This window comes from Vigna unguiculata, chromosome 4 (genome assembly GCF_037176805.1).
Source record: "Vigna unguiculata cultivar grain cowpea cultivar isolate G323 ecotype 2 chromosome 4, ASM3717680v1, whole genome shotgun sequence".
NCBI classification, from domain to species: Eukaryota; Viridiplantae; Streptophyta; class Magnoliopsida; order Fabales; family Fabaceae; genus Vigna; species Vigna unguiculata.
Window position 1 is genome coordinate 17,820,087 of NC_140795.1, and position 22,784 is coordinate 17,842,870.

Consider the following 22,784-nt stretch of genomic DNA (forward strand, 5'->3'; position numbering starts at 1 on the left):
TTGATGTTCTAATAATGACTCGATCACCCCGCACACAACACTATTGAATTCTACATCAACCCCAATAGCATTCAAACCCAAACAAACACAAACATCTAAAACAAACAACTGTACCAAATGTTGCCTGATACATATACATTCATGTTCAAGGACACACCGACTAAGAGTATGTTTTAACAACACTCCATTGATATCCAATGGTTTCACCATCTCAACACACCACCTAAATGGAGTGACTCCAATTCGAGAGCGATGTCTTGATCTCAATAAACCATTAACTTGAACAATGTAGTCTGTTTTACAACGGTTACAAACCACAAGCTAAAATACCAATCAAATAGTTAAAAAACATGTTAAAAAACATCAAGATATGAACTTAATTAACTATAATAAATAAATGGATCATAATCACAAACATTTACCTTCCTTGACTCACCCTCTTCTTCTGCCATAGGTATCTAAAATCTCCTACTCGGGTAAACACTTTATATAGGTAAGGTATTCCAATAAATAAACAACAAACACGACACCCAAATAATAGTTCGCGATTAACCAAAAATACTAAAATTTTAAATCTATTATAAAAGTTATATAAATGTTAATAATTACACCATACAATAATTTATTAGAATTGTGAATAACAATCTTATCATTTTTATAATAAAATCTTGGCTTCATGGTAACTTTTTGTAAACCAATCCTGATTTTAACTTTTTACAAAAAAGGTTGATGAATTTAAAAAATATATAAAATACCAAGTATGGACACATGTTTTTAACAACAAGCCACTATAATAAGCACAGATAACTAGGTTGAATTACTCATCATTAATTAAAGAGACACACTATGATCAATTAGCATTGTACAAACTATCCACAATATTACCAAGGTCACTAAATAATAAAGAAACACCATATATTTAGGGAAGAACATCTTTCCAAAAATTTTCAATCCATCTTTTTGTCCTAGTTTGGGACTTCAATTTTTGAAACGAATATGCTCATGCACTATTGTGTACTGAACATTGAACGAAATCGACAAAATAAATGGTAGGGACACAATGTATTCATCAATTTTGTAAACATCTTTTCAATTCACACAGTTAACACAAAAATCAAATTCAAAAACTTCTTAAATCCACAAAATCAACAACTTCTTTGCAATCATCACTAAATGGTAGGGTCAAATTGGAATGTCATTTATAAAAATCAATAAACAACTACACAAAACAATGAAAAACCAACAGAAACTAAGCGTGCACAAAAACTAGTTAAAAAGGCAGAAACATTCAACCTTCTCACCAACGACAGCAAAATCAGGGTAACCCATTTCGTAGTAGGTTCCAAAATCGCCCTTCTTGCAGCTCAAATTCGCCCTGAGGTTCGACAATTTCGCAATTCCTGTGTGGTGAAAGGAGATAACGGTATGGAGGGGATGGGAAAGGAGATAACGGGTTTTGTTTCGTGTCTTTGTGCATAGCAAATGTGGGTAGGGGTTCGTAATTGTAGATTCAGGGTTTGGGAGATTTTGAAAATTAAAAGGAGAAAGGGGTTTGGGGAAAGGCTTTTTCTGATGAAGTGAAAGGGGTTTGGGGTTTGAACATTAAAAGGAGAAAGGGTTTTTCTGTTGAAGTGAAAGGGGTTTGGGTTTGAACATTAAAAGGAGAAAGGGGGTTTTGATTTTTCACGATGGAGGATAGCAGAGCGGGTTTTGTTTCGTGTGTGTGCGGGTTGGGTTTTGTGAAACGTGGTTGGGGAGGTAATTGAAGGTTCAGAGTAAAGAGATTTTTGAAAACTAAAAATGAAAAGAGGGGTTTGGGGAAAGCGTTGTGTGATGAAGGGTGAGTTTCAAACACGCACGCATCAAAACATTCAGCTTCAGTATTATGATTTCAAATTTTAATTAAATTATAAAAAATTTGAAAATTAAATATGTCAGACCACATCAAGTTGGTAAGAGAAGTGGTAAAAAAATGAGTCATTTGATCATTACTCATCTAGTTATATCTATTTATACTTTATTTATTTTTTATTATTATTATTTTATATTACTTTATTTTATTTTAGTTATTTTATTTATTTTATATGATTTTGTTTCATTTTCGTTTAAGTTTATGTTATTTTATTTTATCTTATTTTATTTCATTTCAGTCTATAGTAATTTTTTATATTTTATTTTATTTTATATTATTCTATTTTTAATTTTACTTTTATTTGATTTTTAAAAGAAAAGTGAACGAAAAAAAAACCAAGTGGAACGGATGATTGAAACGAGATGCACAGAAAGATTCATGTTCCTGCACACTACCTATTCTCTTTTGGTGACAATCTCCACCTTTTCCTCATTTGGTGACTCCCTCCCATGCACCAGTTAATGAGTTAGGCAGTGGTGTACAAAATAGAAAAAACTGGCATTTTGGGTGATTGAAAAGAAATAGATTTTTTTCCAAAAATGGGAGCCTTTGATCCGTTTATTACAAAAATCAGTTAATTTACTAATTAATTATATGGTAGAGTTAATTTCTTAATGATTTGACTAGTTTTTTTACAAAATTAGATTATTTTGATTTATTTATTATAAAGATGGATCAGTCTACTATCACAGATTTGATTTGATTAATGATATGATCTTTTTCTATCTTTTTTTAAACTTTTATAATAATTTCTAAAGTTATATATATATATATATATAAATAATTTTTTAATAATTTGATTAAAAATATTTTAAATAAAATTTTATGATTGTAAATTTTATAATAAAATAAAATAATAAAATTTAAAATATAAGTTTTAAAATATCAAAATTTTTATAAAATTTTATTTAAAATAATTTTAATCAAATTTTATTATTGTAAATTTTATAATAAAATGTAATAATAAAATCTAAAATATTAAGTTTTAAAATATCAAAATTTTAATAATTTTTTTACAATATTTTTAATCAAATTTTATAATAAAATGTAATAATAAAATTTAAAATACAAAGTTTTAAAATATCAAAATTTTAATAAAATTTTATTTAAAATATTTTTAATCAAATTATTAAAAATTTATTTTTTTAAAAATATATAAAATTTTAGAAATTATATAAAAGTTAAAAATAAATAGAAAAAAGTCAAATTATCGTTAAACTGATTTTGTTATGTAATTAATTAATAAACTGACCTATTTTTATAATAAAAAAGGAAAAATGACCTTTTTTGTAAAAAAAAAAAAAAGCAAAGAAATAAGGTGGCAGAAAACAATGGGAGGAACTAACCACCCCTTCCCATTTACGTAACCTAATGTTGAGGTATCAAGGACCTTCAGTTTTGAATCCTGAGGGATCCCTTGGTTAATATTCATGAGCTTTCTCAAAGGCCCCCGTAATTCTGTCACTCAGTGTTTGATCACATAAATCTTGTATGAAATGGTTGATGCCGCATGGTTGTTCGCCTACTGTTACTACTTCCCATTCTTCCATCATCATGCCTTCATGATTAACCACGTTGAGACCGACGCACACTACCCATACCCGAACCACATTTTTCTTCCTCCCGCTAAACCGGTAGACGCTAACTTTCCTCATAATCCTACAACTCAGACCCACATTTTTCATCTATCATCATTCTCCATAACCAACAAATACCATCACATAAAAACAACAGCTCCCTCTAGATTCTCTCCCCATTCACGCGCACACAAGCACTCATCCTTTCGCATTTCCAACTACACATTGTCGCCACCCATTCCCTCACCATCTTCCTCACCTCCCTTTTTCATCCATCTTTCATCTTCTTTCATTTTCTTCACCAAATAGAGGACTCGCTCACGCTTATCGCCTTATCACTCACATCTTCCACTTGCACAATAGAAAACAGAATACCAAAACAGTTTCCATCACTCCCAAGACTATTCCATCATCCAAGTAACAGAGAACAACCATCACCCAATCGAACAGATAAAGGGAAGAAAAATTCGTCGGCCGCATTGTCGGAGGCGTGTCAAAGTTCGATTGGAGAAGAGCGATTCCGGTTGAGGGCGCGACAGTAGGGCTCAGCGGCGTGGCTCCCAGACCTGGTGTGGCCGGCGCAAGAAGAAGAATGAGGGAGTTGGAGCGCCGTGGATGACGACGACGCTTCTGGTAGCAATGAGTGGAAGGAGTGTCTCGTGTTTGTGAGTAAAAATGAGATCAAAGGAGCACTCGGACGCGAAAGGGAATGAAAGAGAAACAGTGATGTTAACGCTGGCAGCTCCTTCGGCGGTGATCGGCGTCGGCAACATTGGCCCTGGCCAGCCATGAGTGGGTGAGGATTGGTGTTGCTCACGCAGAGGAAGAAGAAACCCTTAAGGGATTTTTATGTTTTGATAGTTATTTTGGGGTTGGGCTTAAATTGGGTTATTTTGCTTTCCGTACCCCACTTTTAATATTCTCAACCTCTTGTCTATTGGGTCTTAGGTCTTGGGTCTAGCCTTGTTTTGTTTCCTACGCGCATCCCCATTTTAATATTTACACCTTCATCATTTGTATGTTTGTTTGTGTTTTCTTTTCCTATTCCTATTTACTCGTTACACCCGTATTATTTAATTCTTGCACCCCTTTTGCCATTGGTTCTCGTCTACTTACTGTACCCTGCTTTTCACAATTCGCAGCCTCAATCTATTTTAATTTTATTTTCAGCCTTTACTCCTTGCATGCACCCTTCCATGCATCTTATCCCATTTTTCACCTTTGTTTTTTTATTAAACCCCATCTTTTTTACACACATGTTATTTTTTTTAAAAATTTAAAAATATTTGAAAATTATAAAAAATTACCAAAATAGAAAAATTTTACAAAAATGAAAATTGTTTTCTTTTAGTGTTTATTCAGCTTTTACGTCGTGTGATACTAATTTTCAAATAATTTAAAAATATCAAAAAAGATATAAAATTTCAAAAATTAAAAACATCAACACTTTCTAACAAACAATTTCTCTAAGAACTACGTGAATCTTGATTTTCACTACGCGTAACGGACTTCCGGACCTAAAATCTAGTTCTTGTATAGCATGTCTTATTTTACTGTTTTCCATACTTTTTCTATAATAAACTATGGTGACAACTTCAAAATCTCTTTTTAAGCTCGTCTCTTTTTTGTTCGTCGTCTAGTCGAGATTTTGGTTGTAATAGATGGCAACTCCACTAGAGATTCAAGCCATCCTTTTTTCATGAGTTGCTCTACTTGCTTTTGTATTTCTTTAGTCTCTTGTGGATTGCTCCTATAGCTTGGCATGTTATGAAGGATGTCCTTGGAATGAGATCCATATTATGTTCAATACATCTTTTAGGAGGTAAACCTTGAGGAATGTCTTTGGGAAATACATCTGCATTTTCCTTGAGAATGTGCTCCACACCTAAAGATAAAGAAACTTTTACAGAAGACAAATAAATATTGTTAGGCATAAGCATATATAGGGGGTGTTTTTGTCATTAACACTCTTTTTACCTCTTTTTCTCTCAAAAAAGGACTTTTACCACTATTTGATTTTTCAACTTTACTCCCCTTTTCTTGCCTTTTTTGGGTTTTCTCTCCCACTCTTATTTTCTCTCTTTCTTCTTCTCTCTCTTTCTTTTTCTCTCTCTTTCTTCTTTTCTCTCTCGCTCTCTCTTTACCCTTATTTTTATTTGGTCCTCACAAACCTCTATAGTTGATGAAGGTGTTACGGGCACCTTTTGCCCTTTAAGCAAGAAAAAATACTTGTTGGATAGACCATAATGTCACCTTTCTATCATATTGTCAAGGCCTTCCTAATAACAATTGACTTGTTTCCATAGGAACCACATCACATACCACTTAATCTACATACTTACCTATAGAAAAAGTAATATCCACCTGCTTATCCAGCACCAACTCTCCATCCTCACTTAGCCATTGCAAAAGCATAAAGACTAGGGTGTATAGATGTCTCCCAAACCAAGCTTTTCCACCAGCCTTTTACTTGCTACATTGGTACAACTCTTTCCATCAATGATGATTGAGCTCACCTTTTCCATAATTTAACATCTAAAATAGATAATATTTCTTCTTTGTGTCTCATCCTCCTCCTTGTTCATATTACCCAACAACCTCCTAACCATTAAAAGATCTCCCTCCAAAAGTGGTACTTCGCATTAGGGGTGGCAATGTCGGTTGGCCCGGCCCGTTTAGGCATGCCCCGCACTTAGCCACACATGGATAGACTCAACATAACGTTGGAAACTTATAATCTAAATCTCATATTGAGTCTAAGTCTTACAAGTAGAAATGAAAAAGTTGGACAACTTAGGTCTATAAACTCATTATCTTAAAATTTTATATTGAAGGTGGTGTTAATCAACTCTTATATGGATTGAACTCAGATCTGCTTGATGTTACCCCTGAATATAGTCATTGTATTGAAAGTCTTCTTAACAAAGAGTTTAAGTAATTGTGGGGTACTCAATTTCAAGTGAGTAAATAAAATTTCGTATTAAATATTATAGATACATATAAAATTTTGTGGAAAGTCGGAATGGCGAAACTTGGACAAAAACTTTAAGAGTGTCAAATTAGATTTTTTATATATAAATTATTTTTTCTAATTAAATAAAAAAATTCATTTTCTTTGTTTCAATCATTTTCATAAAGTGATTCTTGTATGCATTTTTCAATTTATAATCTTTCTAATTCATTAAATTAACATTATAAGGATATTCTAATTTTTAATCCAATTCAAAGTTGTTCAACTAATTCATTATGTGCAACGAAATTCGTAGTTCAACCCAAGATACCTCCATAAAATCTTACAAAATTTACCATATGTAATGGAAAACACAAAATTTCTAAATTTCATAATCTATGATATACTAATTTCAGGACAAATATAATTAGGGTTAGTGCCACTTTTAGAAAAGAATCCTTACCATCATAATTAGGCAAACTAATTCAGAAAAAAAAAAAACTTAATTTAAGAAAATCATCGTAATATGAGAATCATAAACACATAAATTATAATAAGATACTAATCTCGATTCATGAGAGATATTGTGCATTTTTCAATCTTTTGTTTCCTAATCTATCTCTTTATATTTCTTTCTATTCTCATTATTTTTTGATGATTTACTGTAAAAGAACCTCATCACTAGTGATAAAATTTATTACCTTTCATTAACCAATGTCCATCAAATTGATTTTTATTTTACTTTTTATACAATAAATATATATAAATTTTAATATATAAATAATATAGATGATAAAATAAAATATTTTATTAAATTTAATATAAATAAAATAATAATCTATAAATATAATTTTAAAAAATATATAACATATATAAAAAATAGAATTAAAATTTTTTTGGGGAGCCATGGCTCCCCTTGTCACAACAATGGTCCGCCATTGAAAAGTCGTATGTGTGGCTATGAATGAGATTTTTTCTATCTTTCAAGATCCACCCAACAATATAGTGCCAGAGCCAAAATAAGTGATTTTAGTTCTTATACAAGTTCTAAAAAGACATATTCCACCTTTTATACTCATGTCATGATGATCCAATCTATGTAATCAACTTAACATGTTGGTTAATTGTATTATCAATGTGGAAAGGATTCATTCTTGAAAAATATATTTTTGAAAATCCAAGTGAGTTTAAATTACTTTAAGGTTGTGCGTTGAAGATGGTGATAATCCATGTGAATTGAGCTTAGATTTCATTGTTGTTATACCTCCCTAATGAATCTTCCCCTAAAAAAACCTATCACAAAACTCTTATTGTTGGTTTTTAGGTTTTTAATGTTTAGAAAATATATTTTAAATGGGTAAAAAATGTATAATATTCCACATTATTTCATACATAAAGCAAATGTAACAAACGTTTAGTAATATCTCAATCTAACTCTCTAAGTCTAAACAATAGTCTAATTTTTTTTTCTTCATCCACTAAATAATATCTAATAATTAAAACATAAAACACTCCTAAAATCTAATTCAAATTATATATATCTAGACATATATTTAACTCTAATTAACACCTTTGGTCTCTTAAATTTCCATACATTTTGCGTTCCTAGAAAGTTGAGATATTAGAAAGGGTCTAAATGACAAAAGCAATGGTAGGGAGCATGAAGTGATCCCAAGAGTAGAACTTGGTAACATCTAGATTAGAGTTGTTCCTTCAATTTCCGGGTAAGAGTATAAACTAAGGAAAGAAAATTGGGAATGCCGTATGAAGTCTGAGAAGCAGCACTATGAAGACCTGGTCAACAACCTCACTGCATACATAGTACAAATTCAATGATGTAACAGGGCATAACCAACCTTTCAAAATTTCATTGTCATGTCTACAACAAAACAAATAAATACAGTGCCATGCTGAAACTAAAGTTGACTGGTAAACAAACAACCAGTGAAGAAAGATTAACACACGACCCGAAAATTTAAGCCCAAATTTGCATTATTACTCGATACAACAACAATGGGTTCTATCCAAAGGAACAACATTTAACAGTATATGTGGCTAGGTATAGTTGAAAAATCTATCACCCTTCATGTAGTGAGATTGTATCAATGAAGATCTCAGATAATACTCAATTCAGGGTACTTCTCACTAGGACTACTCTGGTTGCCTGCTATGTAAGTAACTTTATCACTGTGTGATACCTGAAATAGAGAAAAATCATGATGTGCCTCAGTAAATTGTAAAATAAATATTTTAGAGATTGAATGGATAACCTTTATAGGAAAAATGAAAGAAAGGAAGAAGAAGAGACCTTATCCACCAATATGTATCATGGGCCTATTTGCAGTCTTTGCTATATCAAACATGCCAGCATGTGAAGCTTTCTTCTTCTTCACCTAGAACAAAGGAAAGATAACATTAAGAAATAGGATAGTACAAGACCACTCATAATATTGCTTACCTAAAGTTGGACACACAATTTCAAGTAGTCTATGATCCACTATTGACTATATTGTTCAAAAGCAATCAAAGAGCTTACTAGGACAAGAGCAAACAGATGGAAAATCATAGGAAAGAAGTGAGTCAGTAACATATTATTCAATGGAAATGCTCACGTTAGTCTAGAGGTTGAAGGTGATAAGTTATGATGCACTGATACCTCAATCTGTGTCATGTATTCATGTTTGACACGTATCAATATCTGATACTTTACCGATATTTATCAATAAAGTATCTAATCTATAAACTTGTAATACTTTTTGTGATAAAAATAATTTATAACTTTTTATTTTGACAGTTTTTAAGATATTTGATTTTAATTTGAATTCACACAATAACAATATATATCTATCATGTTTTAAGGTTTTTGTAAAATTTTTCAATATGCATATATAACGTATCATACCTTATTGTTTTCAAAATAAGTGTATTGATATATCCGATATGTACCATATCCGATACACGCATCATATCCATGCATCATTATAAGAATAGTTACATTATAAGGGTCTACCGATTGCCAAATGAGGCTAAACTTCACCTAACTCTATCACCCCCACCCACTTTTTTCTCCATATATACATAATCTCTAACTAACTCCTTTTCAGTTAGGTTGTGGGGTGTGTTGTCCCTTCTTGCTATGCTCCTCTTATTCCTAAAGTATATCTTTTTTAATAAAGGTTCACTACCATGTTAAATTAAAATAGCAGTGAGTGAAATTCTATTGCAGCAGCATCATTATATTAAAAGGATGATAAATCCTGGTAAAGAAATAAAAACATTATAAATCATTACAACATAATTGAGATTTAGCAATAATAATCAGAAGAAGTGCATACCGTTGCTCCTATTATCTCCCTAAGTTCATGATCCTCTGCACCACATCTCAAAGGATCTCTTAAACTAACCTGAAACACGATCCATATAAGAAAATCACAAAAATCTTTTAATGAAGCTCTCATTAAAGATGCTATATGTATGCCATGACACGTTTTATTGTCCCGACTGATGTCAACATCCATACATACATCAAGCACCTTTAACTTGAACATAAATGGTAGAGATAACATCCATAATGACCGGCATGTCTTGAATAGGGAAAATATTTATCAGTTTCATTGATAAGAAAATTTTCAGAAATGATTAAGAATTCAAAATAATGATGAAAGTATATTAGTGCGCCTAAAAAATAATTACAAGTAATCAAATAAATAGAATATCAAATGAAATAGCATGTGCAATGGAAAGAAGGGGCAAGACAGTGCATGTTCAATCCAAAATATTGTATGAGGTAGAGCCATATTTTAATGTTCGCAAAGACCATGTCCTAATGTGTATCAAATCTTCCATTTACAGACAAATATCAAGATTCACTACAGGAATCCACTTTCTGCAGGGAACTTCAATCTTTGTAAACAAATATTTGAAGTTATGTTTTTCTATTATGAGTTGGCAGATAGTTTCCCTTTTCCCCATTATCGAGTATGTACCATATCAAGAATTCAGAACTGACAGTAGACATCACAGTTTCAAAGTACTAATCCAAAAGTAAACAACTCCCAGAACCATACTCAGCCATTAAAACAACTAATTGCAAGAAATCAGTCACACTCCTTAAAAAACAAGACTGCTAAAAGTTTGCATAGAAAGTCTTGATTTTACTTGCCAAAAAATTTATAGGCCTTAAATACCAATTTCTTAATCCCGAGTCCTTCACCCTCATCACCAAACTATCCAATTCATTTACCGGTACATTTAGAAGGCCTGCAATTAATATGATCTACGATGCCCTGATACTCAAAATGGAAACATCAAGGTGTTTGTTCCCATGTCAAATACTGATACTTCTCCATTCATATCAATTTTTTAAATTAAATTGCGATCATCATAATCATGAATTAATGAGAAATTACCCCCACTCTCTCTTTCTTCACCGATATTATGCATCTATAATGTTTTGCTAAGAATCCAAAACATAGCATATCCTAAATTTCAAAAAGATCATCGTATTCCTGTAGTTGTACGTACTCATGTCGTACTAAGCATCCAGACTTCATATACTATCATCAAGTTTAGCGTTACAGATTCACCAAAAACATTAAGTATTCAAATAGAAGTGACATCACAGATTTTAGCCCAATTACCATCACCAGGTTTAGGGGACAAGCATAGTACACTGAGCTTTGATGATTTGAATATAACTTACCTCCGAAGGACCAAATAAACAGACTTTGAAGTTTCCATCAGCAAGTAGCCGCAATCTATTGCAACCAGCACAGAAATGCTCAGTCATTGATGTGATAAACGAAACTCTACCTTCATGCCCATCTATTGTGAAATTTTTGGCCGTATCTGTAGGGTGATCCTGATCTCTTTTTAAGCTTGGAAACTGTTTCATCTGTTTGGTAATGATGGTTATAAAGGGTCTCTATCTGCTATAAGAGAACAACAAAATGTAGTATAAAAGTTAGGCCTCCAGTCTGAATTCTACCTTACCACTGTATCCAACATTTCTGAGTAGGGTACAAGTTTCTTGACATTCCAAACATTCCCATCAAAAGGCATGAACTCTATAAAGCGAATATCAATTGGCTTGTCCCGGGTCAGCTCAACAAAATCACAGATCTCATCATCATTGAATCCTCGCATTACAACACAATTGACCTGAAATGCAGAGAAACATCAAAGATACCTTAAAATTCATCCATCAGTGACATGAAATTTACCTGAGGTTATGCACCCTTGTTGAAAAATTCATTTGATTAACTTAATGAATTTGAGCAAAAGGGTAGCTGCTCATGGGAAGGTGATCAATGAGAAACACTAGCAAAAAGTAATGATATGTAACCAAGAAATACCTTAACTGGATTAAATCCAAGGTTTATGGCAGCATTAATTGAATTCATAACTTTTTCATGCCCTCTGCGTCTGGTCATAAACTCAAACTTTGCAGGTACCAAAGTGTCTACACTAATGTTGAGGGAAGTAAGCCCACAATCTTTTAGCCTTGGAAGTTTTCTCGTTAAAGCAATACCATTGGTAGTCATGGACAATGTTCTCAGTCCCTTCAAGTTTGATAATTCCAAACATATGTCTTCAATATCCTTTCTAACAGTTGGTTCCCCACCCGTCAAACGTATTTTAGTTACCCCGGAGCTTACAAACAGATTTGCCAATCGTAGAATCTCAGTTTTTGTCAAAATTTGAGGGCTAGGAGTGAGTTCCACACCTTCTGCTGGCATACAATACTGACACCTTAAATTGCACCTCTCTGTTACAGATATTCTCAAGTATGTGTGAAGCCTTCCAAATGAATCTACCAACATATCAGAGACGGAATTATCCTTTGGCAGATCTTCAGACACCGAAGCACAAGATGTAGTGGCCAAAGCTCTTGTGGCACATTCATTTAAGTGTCCACCGAACAAACCTTGACGAATACTATTGGCAGCACAGAACGAACTCACATCACATTTCAACTGCTTCAAGAAAAGTAGTGTCACATGCCAGCCACATTTTCATAAACAAAATTTGAACACATATAAACTCCACCAAAACCCCAGATTAATAAATTCTTAAACAACAAAAAATAATCATCTGGGTATCAATATTTAATCCTTCAAGTACGCATACGGTAAAAACTTAATTTATATTAAAATGGAACAACTAAGTGATTGATTTTTGCATTTTCTAGGTTTGTAGAACCAGAGGAGGAGTACAAGTTTATTACTGAATTTGCACATATATTAGTACCACCACACCCCAGATTAACACACAAAGCATGAATCTAGCACAGGCTAACCAGTACTCTTAGGACAAGAAATAAAATAACAGTTCTCATCTGCATGTAAATGGGTATCACTATAACTTATCATTGAAGTGAGCATTCGATAAAAAAAGAAACTGAATTGAAGTACAATGAGGGGGTTTTCCATGATCCTGATAGAACAGGGAAATTATAAGTTTATACCCGAAATTTGACATGGCATGAACGATTCAGTTAACTTCATAGATGTGTTCCAAAACGTCAATTTTCAATCCATTACAACCAACTTGATTGACCAGTTACATCACCAAAAGAATAAGCTAAACAAACCGAGAGAGAGAGAGAGGGGTCTCACCGGAAAGGAATTTGATAGGTTAAACCCAATTGGGTAGTGAAAGAATTGTGATAAGTGTCGCCTCATGGTTGACGCTGAAACAATGAATTTGGACAAAATATTGAGTTGGGGTTGGAAAAGTTTTTCTCTTTTTTAATAATTTTTGTTTGGGACACCAGAGACTCATAACATATGTATATATATATACAAGGTAAGAGGAAGTTCTGAGATGTTGTCGTGTTTGTTCTGAAGGATAAGGTGACAGACACTGTGGCAAAGAGACCCGAAAGTGCAAAGTGCCGACTCCATTGTAATATATTATATTCTATCCACACTATTAAAAAATTATTTTTCTTAAGGGCCATATGACCCCAAACATTTTTTTTTCCTAAGGGATTAGTTGGTTCCAGTTTTAGATATCCACCACAGATTATCTTTTCGAGATTTTTTAAGATGTGGAAGTATATGGTAGTTTTCAACTAAGGATGTAATTGTTGATTTAATTGGATTTTGAAACTTAATTATTTGAATTAGTTTTTCAATTAACTATTATCATAGAAAATTAATTATGAATTGATTTTCATTTAACTATTGTCATAAAATATTAATTGTGTAATTATGTAAATTTATTGAAAGGTTGTTGTAAATAGAGGTTAGAATGTATTCACAATCCTAAATCAATCCAACTTATCGCAAATTCGAATCGAACTCACCAACTATAGAGAAATTTTAATTTTACATTTAAATTTAGAATTATAAATATATTTAATCTAAAAAATTAAATTTATTTTAATTATAATATAATAAATATATAAAATAAATTAAAAAATATTTTTTAAGTAAGTCAATCCATTTAATTGTTGGGTTAAATCAAGTTACAAAATTTTTAATTTATCAAAAAATAAGAATTGAGTTAACTTATTTCTGACTCAACTTGTTGTGACTTATCCCATTCACTCTTTACAAGTGCTTAAATTGAATTGTGAATTGAAAAATTATTTATAAAAAGGTATTTGAATTTAGGGAACTTGTAGGGGAGAAAAAAAAATCTGAAATAACGATTGCAAATTAAGGAAAATATATGAATTATAATGGTGATCGAAGCTTTAATCATATCTCCCCACGATGGGAAAGTTAATCGCATCCACTGGCTTTGATAAAGGTAAACTTAACGGATGAGAATTTTTGTTATTTTATTTTGTTTGGTATATTATAAAAAAATCCGTAATTTTGGTTATTAAATATTTTTGTCATAATTTTAATAGTTTAATTTTTCATTATATATAACCTTAGTTCCAAATCTTTGTTTTAATTTTATATTATAATTTTGTTTAATTTTTAACTTTAAAAATTATTAAATCACTATCAATGCACATTTATTTAACAAGTCTTTGTGCTACAATTTCAATTTTTCAAATACAATATGTTTTTTTTTAATTTTATTATCTTATATTTTACAAATTTCGTATATAGAACTTGTTAGACCGATGAAAATAATATGTCTTGGTCTTGAGAAGTCTCACATCGCCTAATATAAATTAGGGAGTGGGTGTTAGTGGTTATACAATGGGCTTTAAGTCCATGATGTTCTTTGTCTTAGTTAAAGACATTTTAAGTTTGTATTTGACTTTTCTTATACTCTTGTAGTAAAATGTTGTGAGGTTTTGTTAAATTCTTGTTTTGGAGAGTGTGTGTGTACTTGGAATCAAAAGGCATAAGAGAGTAGTCTATGTGTTATACAAATTTTCACATAGTGTTATTCTCTAGTTGTCATTAGACAATGGTTGTGTTTTTTCTCCGATTTTAGGTTTCCATGTTATATTTGTGTATAATATTTTTTTTATCTTATTTCTCTATTAGTAAAGTGATTCTCATGGATAAATACAGTAATATTCTTAATTGATAATGCATTTTTCCCAACAAGTGGTATCATGGCTATGGTTTGGTAGAATTTTTTCTTAGTATGCTTTGTGGTTGCAGCTTAGATCCATATTCCACATCAGAAAAAATTAATTCCTTATTGTTGGAGAATCATTCTTATTTGTTGAAGTTGTTGTAAGGCCCAATTTTTCCTGCCCTAGCATTTTAAGGGTTGCCTTGCGTCTGTTGGGCCTGAGGGTTGGCCCAAAGGTTAAAAACCATTCCTAGTTGCCCTAATCTACACTTTTCACTCTTGCATAAGAATCAGTCAACACCTTTGCGCCTCTCGTACAGAACGCTCCGCTAGGGTTTACTCTGAACCTTCTTCGAGCCAACTTAAACCCAGCTCCTGCTTCACCTCTTTAGCCATCCTTAGGACCGCCGTGTTCACTGTGTTCGTATCGGAGTGTCCCGCTAGCTTGTTTTCCAGGTAAGGGAAGCTAGGACCTTCTGTTATTTATGTTTTTCCGCTGTTTTGGACATCTTTTCGTGTCTGTATGGATTGGTTGGTGTTGTGTCCGTTTTGGATCGAGTTAAAGCATGATTTGGTTCGTGGTCTTGGCTGCTGTATGAGAAAACAGTGGCGAGTACTGGTTTTTTCGCCCAAGCGAGGTAGTCTCGCCTAGGCGAGATTCTCAGAGGCTCGCCCAGGTTTATGTTACGTGATTTGTCGCCTAGGCGACGCGCGTTCTTTTTGAGCGAGGAGTGCTCTCGCCTAGGTGAGAAGGGACTCGCCTGAGCGAGACCTCGCAGGGTTCCCTATTCCCTCGTTGTGCCCTCGCCTAGGCGAGATGGGACTCGCTTGAGCGAGAGGGTCCCTCTCGCCTCAGCGAGCCCTGTTGGCTTGAGCGAGACAGCGGGCAGGTTTTGATGTTGTTATTGAGTGGTTCACCGATATGTGGCTTGTTTATTTGACTCAAATGCCTTACTGGAAGGGTTGTGTATGATAGCATGATTAATATGTACATTTGAAATGGAAATGGCATGTTATTTGATTGGGTATGAATTGGAAAGCATGAATTGTATGAATTGTTAATTGTACATGATATTTGTGTTATGGGAAATTCTTGATTGGTGGGTGGAACATGTTTAAAGTATGGGTAGGGCATAATTCCATGACTCTTGTAGTGAGAGATCTTAGTGGCGTCTCATCGATTGGACGTAATTCCATGGACCCTCTTAAGGGGAGTCCCTGGTAGTGCCTCGACAAAAGGACGTAATTCCACGGGGGGTCGTGGTGTTGCCTAAGGGCCAGGGCGTAATTCCACGAAGGTCACGTGGTGGTGCCTCCTGTAAGGGTATAATTTCGTGAAGGCCTCGCGGTGACGCCTCATTGCTAGGTCATAATTTCATTACCATGTGGTGGTGCCTCAGTTACGTATCCGGATAGCTAAATCTTAGGGTTTTATATGAATGGGTACTGCATATGTGGGTGTCTGCTATGTGTGTTTGAATGTGGAATGGTATGTTGAGTGCCTGATATAATGACTTCTTCGCTAGCTTACCCTTTCACTTGCTTGTGTGTTATGTGTGGTTTCTTCCTTTGCAATGATCATCAACCTTGTTGATGTGAGCAGATGTGAGAACCCCTGGCAGTAGTGATGGTAATAAGAATGCTGCAGCTTAATGGATTGGACAGGTGTTCGGCCCACTGTGGGGCCCATTACTGGAGGATTTTATTATTTATGTTTTCTTGTCCGAACAAGACCTATTATCTTTAATTGTGTTCTTTTCAGTACATTTCTGGTTGGGCCATGGGGACCTTTTCTTGTAATCCGGGTATATTTGACGTATTGTATACTTTCTACCCTAAACCTCGTACCCTCTGAATATTCATGTATGTGATGTTTTATCAATTGAGGTTATTCAGTTTTTGGGATGTTACATTTATGGTAACAGAGCGGTCAACCCTTAGGTCTGTGGACTTGGGTGTCCACTTAGTTTTCTCTGTGTCGTTCTGGGTAGTTTTCGCTAATTCCTGTCTTATCAAGTCTAATCAAGTGTTTTCCTGTGTGCCAGTGAACTATGGCACCATCCCGTAGAACTCCGCAATCTTCCTAGGGCGATGTGCCAGATATCGCCAGAGCGATTGAAGCAATGGTAGCTACTATGATGCAGCAAAGTACGGCAATGATGCTACAACATGAAGCATCAATGCAACGACAAGCGGCAGCGCTTGAACAGCAGCAGCTGGTGATGCATCAAATGGAGGCTGTCAGGGCGGCTGCTGAAGATGCTCACAGGCAACATATAGAGGCCTTCCGGCAGTTGGAGGAGAACAGGGTAGTTGCCCCTACTTTTGGCCCGGAGCCACGACCTACGGCCAGGGAGTGGAGTTTGGAGGACTTTCTGAAACACCACTCATTGAAGCTTGGAGGCAAGACCAGTCCAGACGCAGCAGACCAGTGGCTGAAAGACCTGGAGAGGATATTTGATGCCAAGATGTGCCCAAAGGAGAGTAGACTGGCGTTTGCAGTGTACATGCTCAAGGGTGAGGCTGAGCACTGGTGGGTCAGCATGAAGTCTATTATGGAGGAGAGACAGGAGCCAGTTACTTGGGACGTCTTCAGGAGGAAGTTCCTCTCCGAGTACTTCCCTGACAACGTCAAATACGCTAAAGAGGTAGAATTTTTACAATTGACCCAGGGAAGCAAGTCGGTGACTGAGTATGCACAAAAGTTCAAGTACCTCAGCCGTTTCTACACCATGCCACTAGACGAAGAGTGGCGATGCCAGAAGTTCGAGAACGGCCTCCATGGAGACCTTCGTTTGATGGTGACCCCGCTATCCATCAAGGATTTTGCCGCCTTGGTGGAGAAGGCAAGGGTCATGTAGAAGATGAAGGTAGAGGTGGAAACTCAACACTCATCCCAGCAGAGAGTGGGAGGACCATCTAGGTCTAGGCACAGGCACGAGTAGAGGAGGAAGCCCTACACTAGGCCCTATTTCCAGTCTCAGGGGTCTAGGGAGTCTTTTTCCCAGTAGAACAGGATTCAGTGCTACCAGTGTGGGGGACCGCACAAGAGGAATGTCTGCCCCCAGCTTGCAGGCTTCAAGAAGTGCAACAATTGTGGCAAGGAGGGCCACTTTGGAAGGGACTGCCCCACCCTTGCTAGAACAGTGATGCGACCTCCAATACAGGTTCCTACACAGAACCAGCAAAGGCACAGAGGCAACAGGCCTCAGGCGACCGACAGAGTGTACGCCATGACCGGAGCGGAGGCTGCAGGCTCAGGTAACCTTGTTATAGGCCATTGTTTGATAGTTGGGAAAGCTTGTTGTATGCTATATGATTCTGGAGTGACACACTATTTTGTGTCAAATGCATGTGTGGAACGGTTGGGTCTGCCGGTGTGCGAGCTACAGTGTGAGCTTGCGGTGTCTACCCCGGCGTCGGGTTTGGTCAGGACGTCATCCTTGTGTGCGAGGTGTCCAGTGGAGGTAGAGGGACGCAGGTACAAAGTGAACCTAATCTGCCTACCTCTACAGGAGTTGGAGGTAATCCTAGGGATGGATTGGCTCTCTGGCAATCACATTCTTATAGATTGCCGAGAGAAGAGATTGTTATTCCCAAACTCGAAGGAGTCTGAGTTGTTATCATCCCAAGGGGTTCTGAAGGAACTGCGAGGTGGTGCACAATGCTTTGTGATCTTCACGCATCTAGAGGTGGAAAGAGGAAAGATGGAGTCTGCCAAACCAGTAGTGCAGGAGTTCGGGGATGTATTCCTAGAGGAAGTGTCGGGGCTACCTCCTCACAGAGAGGTGGAGTTCTCTATTGATCTAGTAATGGGGACGGGTCCGGTGTCGATGACTCCATACCGCATGGCTCCAGCAGAGTTGGTTGAACTTAAGAAACAGATAGAGGAACTGATGGTGAAGCAGTTTATCCGACCCAACACTTCGCCTTAGGGAGCACCAGTGTTGTTGGTGAAGAAGAAAGACGGAAGTTCACGTATGTGTGTGGACTACTGGCAGTTGAACAAAATGACGATCAAGAATAAGTACTCCCTTCCGAGGATAGATGACTTGATGGATCAACTACATGGGTCATCAGTGTTCTCGAAGATTGATCTGCGGTCGGGATTCAGGAGTTTTGTGGGACAGTGGTACGTGTTGGCGATTGTTGCATCTTGGTGTTATGACAGTGCAGTGAAGGCTGGTTCTCTAGCAAAGGCTGCTAGGGCAGGGTCCGGTGTTATTCCCATGGTGGTGGTGTTGTGAAGAATGTTGGTTTTGCTATGTAAGACCCGAGAAATTTAAATAATTAATTAAATAATTATTTAATAAATGCGGGTAGTATGAGCTTTTAAGGCATTTAATGCGGATTGCTATGATATGGAAAAGTATTAGCTCAAGTGGTTTAGAGTACTTTAATTGTGTGAAAGGACTTGAGTTCAAGTCCTATGTATGCCAATTGTGTGTTACTTATTTGTTTTCATTTTTAAATATATGTTGAGCATGAATATGAAATGATATAATCATTTAATTATATTAGTCATCACAAAACATGAATTGGTTAAATGGTTGAACATTGATTTGGTATTTGTATGGTTATGGGTTGAACCCTTGGAGAACCCAAATTAAACTTTATTTTTATTTTTGCTATTTTGGGTTTTGGCTTGAATTTGAAGGGTTAAGGGAAACCCTAGATGCATGGGCAGCCAAGGGAGGCTGAAAAACGGACCATAAAGAATCAATGAATGATAATAAACATTGCCATTAAACCTTAAATTCGTTTTTGGTTGTTATCTAGCTTTAAGGCACCTTTAAAAGGCCAATGTGAGGTAAGAAGAAGGGTTTTGGCAAGTTGTGAGTGTACTCAGAAAACAAAACACGAATTTTGAGAGTAGTAAGGTTGGAGTGAAGCTTTGAAGCTGAATTGGGAGAGAAAGCCAAAGGGAGATCATTGAGGATCAAGAGAGAATTCACAACAATTCCAAAATTTAAGCCAAGGGAATCAGGTTAGGGGAGTTATACTGCGTTTAATTGTAGTTCTATGAATAATTGCATGATTTATAACTCATTATGTATGATTTATCCCTTGCATTGCTTGAGAATCGTGTTTCTAGAATTTTTCCAGAAACCGCCTGGTGGGTGATGAATTTTCGCCAGGCGACTCATACCATTTCAACTGCATTTCTGGGTTGCGAAGGGAAACCGCCTAGCGGCACGAACGAGACCGCCAGAATTCAACCCAATTCTGGGTTTTTTTTTTTATGAAGGGCCTGGCGGTATTGATTGAACCGCCAGGCGACGCGAGCCATGAGGCTTGGTTTTGATGTTTTTTTCTGGATTTTGGGCAGATTTGGACTAGTAGGAAGTGTAATAAGATTATTAATTAACCAAATCGAATTGAAAACTTGTGAAATTTGGGGCGTGATAAGAATAAAAATTGGGGGAATGAGACATACTCACATTTTAGGGTTTCATAATTGGGAGTTTCTATAGTGGTAGCAATCTAAGGGGAAATGTGAATGAATACGTGAATGGGAAGTGTTAGGAATGAACTGGAGTCCCAATAACTGGGTTCATATCCTATGGACTTAGAAATTGAGGGAAATTAGAGTTGTTGTGAAGGGGGTAAGGTTCGCAGGTGCAGGAACCGCCTGGCGGCACCCCTTTAGCCGCCAGACGCCATACCAGGCGATGCACGTGGTGTTTTGTTCACGAAAAACGTTGTTTTTCGTACTTTTCGCGCACAGAAACTGCCGGGCGGTATTTAAGTCCCGCTAGGCGCCACATCCTCACTTCTGGGCGCTAGGCGCCACTATGTTCTTCTAGTTCGCGCAGTTTTTGTAAAACTGCATAACCTAGTTCGTTAACCGTCCGATTTAGGTGAAATTTTGACAGGTGGTCCATAACATGTGGTTCTTCACTTTGAACGGTGGAGATTGGATTTCAAGGTCAATTGCTAGAGATATACGTTACTCAATATTGCTGATTTTGGAGTCGTTAAAATGCATGAATAACCTCTTGATAAGTTCTAGTAACTTCTAATGAAGCACGATTGGATTATGTGGTATGTCTCTATCAATTTGAATGTTCCTTTGGGTTAGTCACATGTAGAGAATTGGTTTGGTGAAGGCATGGGTGTCAATATTAAATTGCATTGGTGCATAAGATCATGTGCTTAAAATTGTTAGAATGCTCCTGCTTATATTTTGTTTGAGCACGCTTGGGATTGTCTATATGACTACGGGATGAATGCACATGTGAGGTGCTATAAGGCCTGGAACATTATAGATGGCAATGCCTTTCATTAGGGGTACTCTAGAATGAGAGCAAATGAGAGCAACCTGTGTGAAGTGTGCTTGAACCTAAACTAAAACCAGTATTGTGCAAGTACTGGTGTAGCGCCTAACGGTGGTGATCGACCCGCCAAGCGACAACGTAGAAACAAGGGGTTCAAGATCACGGTGGCGCCAGGCGGTAAGGAGAGGTGCGCCAGGCGAAGTCTGTAGTTTAGTAAATACTAAGGCACGCGGCGCCTGGCGGCATAGGAAGTCCTGCCAGGCGATAGTTGCAGTGGTAGTGAAGATTAAGGCGCTTGGCGGTACGTGTCCCCTGCCAGGCGATCTGGAAGTGGCAACGCTTGGCGGTACGTGTCCCCCACCAGGCGATTTTGCTGTAGCAGATTGGTGTTATACTTGTTATGATGTGCGTGATCTATAAGGCTTCTAGGATATTTTAAAGGTCGGCTTGCTGGTGTTCCTTGAGTTGAGCTCAGAACGTATCCCTTCTCGGGTAGGGGTTAAGCACGTGACATTCCTCGAGTTGAGCTCGGAATGACATCCCTCGAGTTGAGCTCGGAATGGCGGATGAACACGAAGTACCCTTGAGTTGAGCTTGGGTTGGCGAGTGTTGCTGGTGTGGGTGTGCTGGTTGTGGCCAATACGGATGGGTCTAGATAGATTGCCCTCCACAGTAGTTAGCTGACGAGTTGGTAGTCTTGGGACGTTACGAACTATGTTCGTATTTGGGAACTCCACCTGGCGTTACGGTGTATGATCCCTAGCAATGGTTTCCCGCACGTGTTCTATCGGTTGTGACCGATAGGTATGGCACCAAGACACCTTGGGGTACTCATTAGAAGACGTAGAACACGATTAACATGGTGGTGGCCATGTGATGGAATATCAAAGGATGGATTTCCTTTGGTGTGATTGTATGATTGTATATTTGTGCCATAGATATATATATGTTTATTTCATTAGCTCACCCTATCTGCTTCTGTTTGGCAATGATCGTATACGCGGTACACGGGAGTAGATTATGTTGCAGGTGGATCTGGTGAGGCATAGAACCGGAGCGGGGCTAGACTGGGATAAAGAGTTTTCTAAGAGTTTTATTGTTTTATGATTTGGAATAATTTTGTAAACACTTTGCGATACTTATGATTTAATCAAGTTTATGATTTGGATTTAGTTTATTTGACTATGTAATGAAGTTTTTAAATTTTCCCGCGTTTTGGGAAATGAGATTTAATAAATGACGCTGACGTATTATTTCTATTTTATTTAATTTAAAATCCTAATATCCAGATGGGATGTTACATGTTACATATGTCCTTGAGGAAGAAGGACATGACATGGCAGCTCCTGGTTGGTCAGGGATGGTTTAATTCCAAGTGAAAATTCTTTGGATGGTATAATTACAAGTGAAAATTCTTTGGATAGTTTAATTCCAAGTAAGTATGCTCTTTATGGTGGAGTATGATTGTTGGTATCGGCAACGAAGATGTATTTATTTTAATCAGGATGGAGAATGTTGGGCAAATACGTCTTAAAAAGTTCTATATTGACTAGTATAAGTTGGGGAGTGGGCGTTAG

At 36.3% G+C, this 22,784-nt stretch overlaps 2 protein-coding genes across 2 annotated transcripts; one reads left to right on the plus strand and one right to left on the minus strand.

The window, feature by feature from the left end:
• Window positions 1–8,748: 8,748 nt before the first annotated feature.
• Window positions 8,749–12,339, minus strand: LOC146886870 (GTP 3',8-cyclase-like). Its single transcript, XM_085672248.1, has 5 exons — window positions 11,794–12,339; window positions 11,432–11,599; window positions 11,142–11,333; window positions 9,775–9,843; window positions 8,749–8,832 (listed from the first exon to the last, which is right to left on the minus strand). Exons 1-5 carry the CDS (start codon window positions 12,259–12,261, stop codon window positions 8,749–8,751), a joined length of 981 nt encoding a protein of 326 aa, XP_085528374.1. The 5' UTR covers window positions 12,262–12,339.
• A 4,713-nt stretch (window positions 12,340–17,052) lies between these two features.
• On the plus strand, window positions 17,053–18,864 carry LOC114172393 (uncharacterized). Its single transcript, XM_085671908.1, has 3 exons — window positions 17,053–17,781; window positions 17,941–18,190; window positions 18,500–18,864. The coding sequence occupies exons 1-3, from the start codon at window positions 17,053–17,055 to the stop codon at window positions 18,862–18,864; spliced, it is 1,344 nt and encodes a 447-aa protein (XP_085528034.1).
• Window positions 18,865–22,784: the final 3,920 nt, after the last annotated feature.